At 56.1% G+C, this 10985-nt stretch overlaps 1 protein-coding gene across 3 annotated transcripts in view; it reads left to right on the top strand.

Moving 5' to 3' along the window:
• Nucleotides 1-305: 305 nt before the first annotated feature.
• Nucleotides 306-10985, top strand: part of PIEZO2 (piezo type mechanosensitive ion channel component 2) — a 283354-nt gene continuing 272674 nt past the window's right edge. For 2 of the 3 annotated variants that reach the window (XM_072949277.1, XM_072949279.1), the window contains exon 1: nucleotides 307-502. In XM_072949277.1, the coding sequence (XP_072805378.1) occupies nucleotides 439-502 (64 nt within the window). In that variant the 5' untranslated portion in view covers nucleotides 307-438. Of the gene's footprint in view, nucleotides 503-10985 lie in introns of all 3 variants that reach the window. The other variant, XM_072949278.1, reaches the window with a different exon arrangement.

The following is a 10985-nucleotide window of genomic DNA, read 5'->3' as shown; positions in this document are numbered from 1 at the left end:
GAGGATTCTCGGCGGAGAAGACGCCCCCTCCGCCCGTGAGCGGCGTCCCAGGAGCCGACGAAGGGACAGCACGCCCCGCTCGCCCCTCTCCTCGCCGCGCCGCCCCGCAGGAGCTCCCCCAAGTGCCCCATCCACTGCTCCGCTCTCCGCCACCCGCTGCAGAAGCCGCCGCCGCGGGACTGGGGAGTCCACGCTTCATGGGCCGGCCGTGAAGGGCCGGGCGCCCGGCGAGGGGGCTACCTAGAGCCTGGTGAGGGGCGGCCCAGGGAGCAGGGAGCGCGCCCTCGGGGCGCACAGCGCGGCGGCCCTCGCCGAGGAGATGCCCAGGCGGCTTCGAGCCGCCGGCTGCAGAAGAACCTAGGCGGGCATGGACTTGGCCCGCCGGTCCTAGGGACCCTCGAGCCGCGCCCCTCTGCTTGGACTTGCCTGTCCGAAGCGATGGCCTCGGAGGTGGTGTGTGGGCTCATCTTCAGGCTGCTGCTCCCCATCTGCCTGGCAGTAGGTGAGTGTTTTCCCCGCTCTGAGGTTCCAGGGGAAGGGGGAGGGGTGCCTGGGGAGGGGGCGAGCTCGGGAGCAAGCCCAGGTCACAGACTCCGGGACTCCGGGACTCGGTTCTGGAAGCCGGCGCCGCGGTCCCCGGTGCCACAGCGCGGCGCCCTCAGTTCCCGCGCTGGGGCGCACCACCGGGGTCTCCACGATCGAGGTCTCTGAAGCGTCCCGCTGCAGAGTCCGGGCGACCGGGCTTGGCGCGTGCTGGAGACCGCGCTGCACACAGGCACACGTGGAGTTTCTTTTGTGGGGCGCTAACTCGTGCTCAAAGGATACAGATCTGGCTGGAACGTTGCAGATTCCCGTCCCAGGCACAGCGCAGGACGAGAGTCCCCCTTCTCCTGTCCCCAAGCTCAGGGCACACGGTGCATGCAGACGGTTCCTAGACCGTCTCCCCATCCGTATCCCAGCAACTGGTAGGGAAGAACTGAAGGACTGGGTCGCTCTAAAAGGGGCAGGGGGAGGAGGTACAGGGAAATGGTGCCCTGAAGTCTCTCATGCTCTCAAAAGCCCCTACAGCAAAGCCCAGGGTGTGGAGGCTGCGAGCGCAGGTCCTGACCGATCCCTGAAGGGTTAGAAGGCAGCCCCGGGACTCCGAGGGCGAAGGGAGGGCCGGAAGGGAGCCTCGCCGACTCCCAGGCAAGGATCTCCCCATTTCTACGCGGCTGGCAGGGCGTGAAAAGACACCGACCCGCCGCGAGCTTGGAGCGAGCGTTTCTGGGTTTCTCTTCTAGCAGACGGCGACTGCTGCCCTGAACCCCACTCCCAAGCGTGACTGTGGGCGTCAGCTTTCTCCCTCCCCCACCAGAGCCGGAAAGCAGCGCTTCTCACCAAGCAGCAGCTCACTCACACAGACAGCCTGGCCCTCGCAGAAAAAGGCCGCCTTTTCCCGTTTTCCAAGAGGCTGCAGACTCAAGAGCACACCTGTGCTAAGTGTTTTATTTGAGTCAGTGATGGAGAGGGGGCTCTGGAGGGATCGTGAGGGTCAATCCCAGCCACGGGGGGGGGGATTTTGTAGTCTGAGTATTAACACGCAGGAACCCCCAGCGGAAAACGCGAGAAAGCTCTCGGCGTGGAAACAGCCCTCAGCGAGGAGGAGGCCTGGTCCTCGGGCAGGAGGAGGGGCGGCCGCCTGCCGGGCGTGGCCTCTGCCAAGTGAGTTTCCAGGCAGGACCGTTTTGCAAGGACCTTTGTCCTTGATAACGTCGGTGAGGAGGGCAGCTTCCACAGAGCTGGCGTGGGCCTCCCTGCCCTCCAATTTGCCCGAGTTTGGGAAGAAAGAAGGCTTTGAGAAAACGATCTTGGGGAACAGTGCAGTTGCTTCCGGATGTGCCAACCCGGGTCGATTCCAGCCTGGGGACCCGCCGTGTGTCTGAAGGGCCAGGCAGCTTGCCTGGCTGAGTCCCCATTTGCGAATAGAAGCTGTCCTGGGGTACCCAGCAGCTTTCAGTGTGCGCCGGTTTGCGGTTGTCAGTGAGGTGGGCCCGTGCTGACTCTCACACTTAGCAGGGGGTAGGACAGCAGGGATTACCTGCTGATGGCCAGCGGCCTCGTGCTGAGCTTGGGCGCTTGCAGGACCCTGCTCCTTGGCCACGTGCTTTGCTGTCGTTGGCGTTGGGGCTGTGTCATCCAAACTACTCGTGGTGGTCTACACAGCAAAGCACGAAGAACTATCGAGCTCTGCCCTCCCAAGGGTTGGGGCGCGTCGCCCTCCCAGCTCTGGCGCCCCAGACACAAGGCGAGAGCGCAGGGCTCCCGGGGACGCACGCGGGAGGAGCAAGGACCACTGTCTGGGGACGGGGTCCGGCCCTCTTCCGGCCATTCCCCCTCCCGCTCGAAGCCTCTTCTCGGCGCCCCTGGGCCCCACGATGTGGTCACCGCCCCTGGGCAGCCTGGGGCTCCAGCCAGGCTCGCCGGGGGCGGGGGCCGCGCATGTGCGCCTGGACCTTCCTGGAAGGAGAGCGGCATCCAGGGACCCCGGGACAAGGAGGGCTGCGCCTGCCCGCCCATCCGCCCTCCCTCCTGCTTCCTGGCTCCAGCCGCGGCCTCCTTCCCTCTGCAGCTCATTCCTTGGATTCCCTCCGCCTTCTGGGTGCAGGGAGGCTAACCTGGGTGTGAGCGTGTGGGCTGGGTTGGGGTGCACACGTGGGGTGGGCGATGCTGCCCATTATCTCCCAACCTGAGGGCAGTGGGGTCCCAGCTCCGCGGAGAGCCTGTTGCTTCCCCCTCCCCGTTGCTCGCCTTCCCCCATGGAAAGCCGACCTGGGGGAGGGAGAGGACCTGGACCTGGGACCTCGCCGGCTGCCTGGAAGGGAGCAGAGCCCCTGCAATGAGCAGCGCGCTGAGCCCCGACTGACCCCCCACCCCTTTTCAGCGGCTGCTGAAGAAAGACGCAGACTCACTCCCAAGGACTGACGGGCTTCTGCCTGTGCTGCACTTGCAGGGACAGGGTGGGCAGGGCGGGTGTCGCCTGGTGTGAGCGCGCAGTTCTCTCGCAGAGGAAGCGCGTATTTTCAAGGTGATTGGAGGGTTTTCAGGGCTGCCTACTCCCAAGGTGGTGCTAAATCAGATACTCAGGTTTCCCCGATGTCCTGGGCCTGCGGAGGACGACGATCCGCTGGCTGTTAGGGTTGATTTCTGTATTTCAGCCGTCTGTTTTTACATCTGGGCAGGGCAGCCTTCAGAGCCGAGCCTTTGCAGAAGCTTCATTTTTCTCTTTAAACCCACTTCTCTAACCTCGATGTTGAAGTGTTTCTGCAGTGTGGATGCTCCCGTCTTGCCACTAAGGATGGGCGTTGACCATGAACGCCACTGTGTTTAACCCGATGTTTAAGAGTTCTCTCTTTCTCCTGCTGAAAGAAATTTGCAGAGAAGTGAGACGTGACATCAGGCCTTTTCGGTGCAGGTGTTCTGTGGCTCTTGCGTGTTAGAAGCAGACCAGAACCATAGTATACTGTGTTGTTTACCATCCAGAGGGGATGTCTGGTGACAAGTTGTCCTACACCAAAAGACACTGGGAACTGGAAAGACCTCTAGAATTGTTTATGGCACCTTGGGTGGTCGCCGTGATTTTTTCCTTCAGAGGAGATGTGAAAGAAAGCCCAGACGAGATCTCCCAGAACGTTATGCAGTCTTTACTCATTAAAATAATATCTGGTCGGTGCGGAGCGTTTCAGAGATCTTACTACATCTGCTTCCTCTGCGCATGGTTCCCCGGTCCCACCCGACTTGAGGGACGTGTTGTGAGTCTGTTCCTGGGCTGGGGACAGGGTGGCCTGGTTTTGGTCACACGCTGCTGGTCACTCCCTCCCTCTGGCCTCTGTGGCTTGGAGTCCCTGGTGTCTTTCTTGGAAGAGCTGACTTACGCTTACTTTCGGAGGAGGCGAGGGGAGGCTGGCTTGGACAGACCAGTTTGGTCCAGGAGGGGCAGAGCCACGTGGCATCACACGCTGATGTTTCCCTTAAATGAAGTGCCCGGGGCTTAGGAAAGAGCAGAGCAGGACAGCAGGCTGAGTCGCTGACAAAAGGAGTCAACCAGCCACCTGGTGCCCCAAGGAAGAGTCACACTTGGACGCTGTTTCAGCTCCAGGAGGAATCTCAAAATTCCCTTTAGGTGTAGTTGGATTAAAAGCTGAACAAAAACCTGGAGGCGCTTTTGGGATATGTGCGGGTGTGGCTGGGTCTCAGTGCAATTGCCTCTCCACTGCGTGGTCTCTTTCCCCGTGCAGCACGTGTCTTGTTGAAATCACCCTCACCCACCCCAAGAACTACGGCTGAAGCGCAGCAGGGTCTAGCGTGCCCCCCCCCCCCCGCCCTGCTCTGGGGGGTCGGAGGTTGGAGCCGCCGAAGGCGCTGGGCAGCCTCCAGCTCACCCCCTTTCCCACCTCACCTCTGCAGCCTCGTGTCGGGAGGTGCTGTTACTTACAGAAGGGACAAGAGTGCCAGTGAAAAGAAGCAGGAATTTATAGTTTAAATCAGAAATGAAATACTTGGTAAACGCAGACGGGCAAAACCGTTTTGTCCCCTTTGCTGTGGAGGCTGGAGTCGTGCGTCCGCCCTGCAGTTTGTCACCAGGTGTGTCCCTCCCCGGCCAGCTGTGCTTGCTCGCAGTCAGGTGCGCGGGGCACTTGGGGCTGGGGGAGGGTGGGTGGCCTGCAGTCTGGGACGCCTCTGCTCACATCCTGGCCCTGCCTTTTACTCCACGATCACGGAGCTGCCTTTGCTTGTTTGCTTCTCTTTTCTTTCTGTGAATCGGAGATGTTAATACCTCCTTCCTGGGGTGGTCGTGTGCTCCGCACACCTCGTATGACGCCTGACCCCTGCGGGTGCTCGAAAAGAGGTGTTGTAACTGCATTTCGGAGGATGGTGGAAGAGCAGGCAGGCTGGAGGGGAGTCGGGGTGAAAATCAGCAGACACACACGCGGAGGCGTGTCGGAGGGAGCCTGAGCTGAGTGGGAGTGATCCCCGTGAAGGCAGCTCATCCCGCTCCGGAACCCAAGGGTGCGACTGAAGGCTGGCTTGTGTGGCAGGAGGGCTCCTAGCGGTCAGGGTTCTCCCCGGTTTGACTCCGTGTTCTGTGCATCTGCATTGCATCCTGCTTAAACGAGTCTCCCTAGAACTGCAGTGACAGTGTTCCCTTCTGCCTTTCAGATGCTGCACCGTGATTTCCACAGTCTTCAGTATGATTTTATGGTCTTTTTTAGATTGGAGTGTAGTCAGTTATTGTGTTAACTTCTGGTGTACAGCACAGAGTCCTAGTCTTATTTTTTACTTACCTGTGCTTACAGGGGCATTCTCCTTTAATGGATTTTATGAAGTTGCAGAGGCACATAATATTATAGTTTGTTCCATAAATGTCCAGGAGGACTGAGAGCAGTGCAAGCACACCTGGCTGTTTAACAACAATTGATGTCAGAACAATGCGATGGCACAACGTGTGCCATGTAAAACAGCACATGTGGCAAGATTTATAGATTTAAACAGTCGTTTCGAGGACAGAGAATCAGGTAAACAAAATGAAGTGACTACCCGGTCGACTGAGGCTAAATACAAGGCTGAATTGGAAAACACTTGAAAAATACTTGGCTGTGAGAGACAAGCCCAGAGGAACTTACCACACCCATCAGGCCCTCCGCTGGGCCTGTTAGACCCGTTAGGACATGGTGGGGTCGAGAAAAATGGGGAGACCAAACGTAAGTGTCTGCGGAGAAGGAGCGCATCAGACACACAGTCTGAGGCAGTTTCATCGTTTCTGGACAGCCCGGTAATTATTTAATGGGCACCGAGCATTTAGCTGAATCATTAAAAAAATTTGTGAGTGACAGCATACAGTTTTACATTTTTCCTGTTGATTGGTAGATTAAAAAACTAAATTAGTAGTAATTTTAAAATATTTTTTAAATGCCTCCCCAGGCCCCTGCAGAACATACAACTGTTGCCTGCCTAGTTTTACCTTATGGGGTGGTGACGCTTTCTGATTAATGATCGGCTATTTTTGAATTCTTTTCAGCTCTGCTGGGGTGTTACCGATGGGTATTTAAACTTTTTTCTATGTGAATTTCAAATTTTTCATGCATTGCGTAAACAAGAATGGACTGAAACAGAGTGGACCTGACGCACCTGTGTGGTTGGTTCTGGTCTTCTGCGCAACTTCCCGCGCCTGGGAGTGGGGAGGCTCTGCTACGACTAACTGCTCTCGGAGGGAGTTACTTTCCCACTGCATTTCTTGGAGTCCCAGGTCTCTTCTTTTAAAGTGTAGAAGTTTGTGGACAAAAGGGGTGACAACTTCTCATCCTTGTGCCACGTGAGCTTTTCCCTCCTGTCACTGGTCGGTGAGGCTGGGCCTTTCGGCTGAATGGGGGAGAGCTGAGGGCGGTGGAGGCAGGATGGGCTAGATGCAGGGGTGTTTGTAAGGGGCCGTAATCTCACTGGGCGTTTGGGCTTCTACCAGGAAGGGCTCTGGTTCCCAAAGCAGCACATCCTCCCTAGGGCTTGCTCCACCCACAGGGAACACACCATTCTCTCTCCTCCTCCTCCTTCTGTTTGCGGCATATAGTTTCTGACATCCAAGGGGAAATATGCCCCACTCTAATGCCTGCTTGTTTCTGTCCTGATCTGGGCCTGTTGCACTTGCTGTGTGACCTTGGTCAAGTTGCTTAACCTCTCTGTTCTTCAGTGGCTTCTCTTAGAAAACATGTTGCTCCTCAGAGGGGTGCTGACGGTGCTGGTCAAACTCCTGGTGCCGTGCCTGACCCCCAGTAAACACTAACATGGCTTAGGTCGCCTTACTAGCTGCAGACGCAGAACTCAGGCACGTTGTTAGTCAGAGGTGAGTCAGAGGACCTGCTCTGAGAGCAACGTGGTTTCCACGCACAGACAGCTTGCAGTTCCAGTCAGTTTCCAAGGAAGCCTGGGGACAAGACCTGTTACTGAGGGTGGTCCGCTGGTCCCCGCTCCTCCCGGTCCGCTGGGCTGGAAGACCCCTGCGCCGTCGCTCACTGCTCCCTTGCAGTGATTATATGGCATCGCAGGTTTCTTAACCGCAAGGACTGTCTTCCGTCTTGCTGTTCAGCTGGCCAGCCTGGGCTGTGGCACCCAGGACACTGAAGCAGTGCTGCCAAGTGACTGACCAGCAGTCATGGACTAACTTTTCCCCTTGACCATCTCAACCATCTGAAAACAGAGTTGAGTCCAGCGCCTCAGAGCTACTGGTTTACTACGTCTCTGAGTGTAAAACCCACAGCGGTCTAGTCCACTGTTCTGCAGCTCTGCTAAATGTGAGTCTTACCAGCACGGCCATTGACACCTTTTCCTTGCTTCGCAGTGAGAAACTAGCGGCAGAAAAGCCCACTCGCCAGGGTAAAGCTTGCACAGAGCATCATCCTTGAATGCGTATTATTTTTAAAAATGTTTTCAGCTCTCCTGGAACCACACAGATCGATCTGTTTCCTGTTGTGGTCGAATTCACCGAGTCAGCAGTTTTGGCCACAGGTGCAGAGGACGAGGAAGGGGGCGGGAACGTTAGCGAGCTGAGATGTTTGAACCAGAGCGCCGAGGGCGCGAGTGATGGGTCTGCGTGGACCCCAGTCCTGCCTCCTCCTGCTTCCTGACTGTGCCCATGTGCTGCTCTGGCCTCGCTGAGGGACTGTCCCGTCCCCCTGCTCGGGGATCTGGGCGGCACGTGTTCTGGGACGCGCCCTGGTCTGATGGCCTGGAGACCAGGTCTCCATCCTGCTCATCATGACTTGGGACTTTGCCAAGTCACGGAAACACTGTCCCTCAATCACACTGAAAATGGGGTGTTTGAGGCCAAGACATATTTTCCTGACTCTCCAGTAATATTTCTACACGTACTTTCTTCCAATGTTAGGAGGTATGAGTGTAAAGCACTGTTTTAGCCAACACACCAGAATTTTTACATCTAAATTGTTCTGTTCTCTTAGTAACCCTCCTTCTTCTGTTTCTTAACACTCGATCAGTAAGAATTGTCAGGAACTGCTAAGGAAAATAATTTTGGATCATGTTAGGTATTTGATTGGGGATTTTATAGAACAGTTGGTCACGAAGGAGACCGTCAAGTTTAGGTCTTGCAATCCTAATATTTCTGTGGTTCTCCGTCACCCACCATGAAGACAGAGTCCCAGCCACCACGTGCCATCCATGGTGTTAACAACAAGAAAAGCAAAACACATGGTTGGGTCTGGTGTAGAATCGACTGTGTGTAGCTTTGCAGAAAGAAAAGAATTTTACCACCCGGAGTTTATGACTAACCATGTCTGCAAAGAAAAAGCCACTGCACAGGGTTACCGACTGGAGGAGATCGTCGGGCCCAGAACAGTGTCGACAGGTATGAATCAGAAAAAGACATTTCGAGGAAAATACTGAATTTCATCACAGAGCTTGACGTTTCAGTGACCTTGTAGACCTGGTGAGAGCTTAGCTGGACAGTTGTACAGTTGTGTTTTTCAGAATAGGAAATGGGGGGCTGCACAGAAACCTCCAGGACAGAGTCCCCATAGGGGAGGTGGGGGTGTGAGCTTTCTGCCCTTCGAAGCCTCCACTCTCCTCCTCCCTCTCCTCCTCCTCCTGAGTCTCCACTCGTGGCCTGGGGCCTGACCTCAGAGCCGCAGGTGAGCCCTGAGGCCTTGGCCAGGCCCACCCCCGTGCCACCGGAGCAGCTGCAGCGCTGGCCTCGGAGAGAAGTGTAAAGGTCAGATTCCAGGGCTGGGGGGAGAGGGATGGTCATAAAATGGGGCTTGTTTCCGGTGAGCCAGTTCTTTCCAGAAACCTCCAGCTCCCTGGAACTTCTCATCAGCCACCACAACCCTCTTTAGCAGTAATTTTCAATGCGTCATCATCTTGGCCGTTGCATCATTGCCTTAGAGTCACGATGCATTTTGGACCCACGGGGTCCCAGCCTGACAGTCCTCCTCCTCACTCACGGGGCTCGGCTGGTCACCACTCTGGGCTGTTGGAATTCCAGCATTTAAACCATCCTCCACCAGCCAAACAACCCTGAGGTTATTTACAAAGGCATCTCTTAAATTGAATATCCACGTATTTTAAGCAGTTATTTTTGGCATGAAGGTGTATCGTCCCGAAGTTCCTACCTGGAGGGGCACGAACCTCAGATGTCACCCTCTCTGTGTGCCAGGGAGCGGTAATCTGCTCCGACGTGTCTGTGCTCGGGTTTTCCCGTTACATCTCGTCCTGGAAAGTGTATTAAATGTGGTGCTGGTCTTCCAGACGGGGAGAAGGTGCTAGTCAGACAGACTCTGTCTAGAATAACTTTGCAACAGGGGCTGCGCTGTAATCGTGCTTTATAAATTTGAACGTGCATATAATGCATTTTCTTAGAAAGATCGTATGTGAAGTGTGGTTTTACAGTCTGTTGGTGTGGGGAGCGCAGAGCTCAGTGGCAGAGCACGTGCTTAGTGTGCATGAGCTCTTGGTTCCATCTCCAGAACCTCCATTAAAAATAATACTAAATTTAATTACCTTCCCCTGCCCCAAACAATAGTCCATTGTGCCTTTCTTCTCCCAGTCACGCTTTAAAATTTCCCTCTGAATTTGACCAGCTTTTCTTGCCCCCCTCCCAGAACTGAGACATTTCCCAGAACTCACTAAATCACGTGACAGTCCGGTCTGTCCGTGAGCCTGGCCTTCCTGTCTGAGGGTGGCCCCGGCTCTGGCTGACTCCAGTGTCAGAGAACACGCCCGTCTGGCTTTCTGCTGGTCCGCATCCTTCATCGCTTTCCCACCTGCGCACCCCTGGTTCAGTCACTGGCACGCCACCGGCGCCTCAGTTTTCAATCAGAGCAGAGGGAAAGGTGTTCTCCTGTCATCTCGTTTCTTCTTCCTCCTTCAGAGCTAAGCAGCACGGGAGGCAAATGTTAAAGAGAGATTCCAGGCTCCCCGTGGTGTCCGCAGCTCCCAGCCGCCCCGGCTCCTGGTCCGCCGTCCTCTCTAGACGCCCGGGCGCCACGGCGGGCTGTGCGAGGGCTCAGCTGCTCGGGGCTCGCTAAGGGGCTTTGTCGTTTGTTCACCTGTTCTCGGGTGTGTATTTCAGCTGCGGGTGCTTCGTAAACACGCTCATCATCTAGCGTCGGTGCCTTGTGTCTTCCTCGTGTACCTTGAATGAACCCGTGATGAGCACACATATACCTTGTTTTCAGCGTTTTTCTCTAGGCAGTGTCGCCAGTACCCGTGTGACGTGTGGATACGTAAATGTAGGCTGTGGTCTCTCTCATCAGGTGTGGCTCGGAGTTTACAGACTCTCAGATGTGAGGCGCCCCACCTGGTTACCCAGCCGAACTCGGGTCCACTCGCCCGACGTGCAGCAGAGCCAGTCTGCTGGTGGTGGTTGTGGTGAAGGGAGGCACAGCGTTATCGCAGGCGCCAAGCAAGGCGAACAGGCGGCTCGTGCTCAAAAGCCCCGACCTCCCCGATGGGTTTCAGGCGAGGGTTTTAAAGGCGTTGCCAGGGGAGGAGGGTGACGGACACATGAATGGCCTGTGGACCTTCTGATTGGTTGGTGGTGAGGTGACGGGGTGATGTTTTGGGAGTCTCCACATCCGGTTCCAGCCTGTCTGGGGTCTGCATGCTTGTGGTCGGCGTGTCGTCACCATCCTCCACCTGGTGAGGGGCCTTAGTTTCTACAGAAACTCCCAAAGATTGGCATCAGGTTACAACCACCTCTGTCCCTTCAGGGGGAACTAGGGGTCCGGGACTCTGTTGTCCTGATCACTGACTGCCAGAGCCTGCTCTTGGGGACTTGGGGAAGGCCTAAGGAGCCAAAGCCTTTTTTTCCTACAAAAAAGAAACGGAGGACACAGAGGAGCTTTTGTGCCTGGGAGGGCCCCACAACATCTTGCTTGGGGTTAGTCCCCCCTTTTGTTTGGTACTCCTCAGTCCTCAGGGGGTCAGGGGCAGGACAG

Source organism: Vicugna pacos, chromosome 24 (assembly GCF_048564905.1).
Source record: "Vicugna pacos chromosome 24, VicPac4, whole genome shotgun sequence".
In the NCBI taxonomy this organism is placed as follows: Eukaryota; Metazoa; Chordata; class Mammalia; order Artiodactyla; family Camelidae; genus Vicugna; species Vicugna pacos.
Note: the sequence above shows the minus strand (reverse complement) of the source record. Positions and strands in the feature narration are given on the sequence as shown.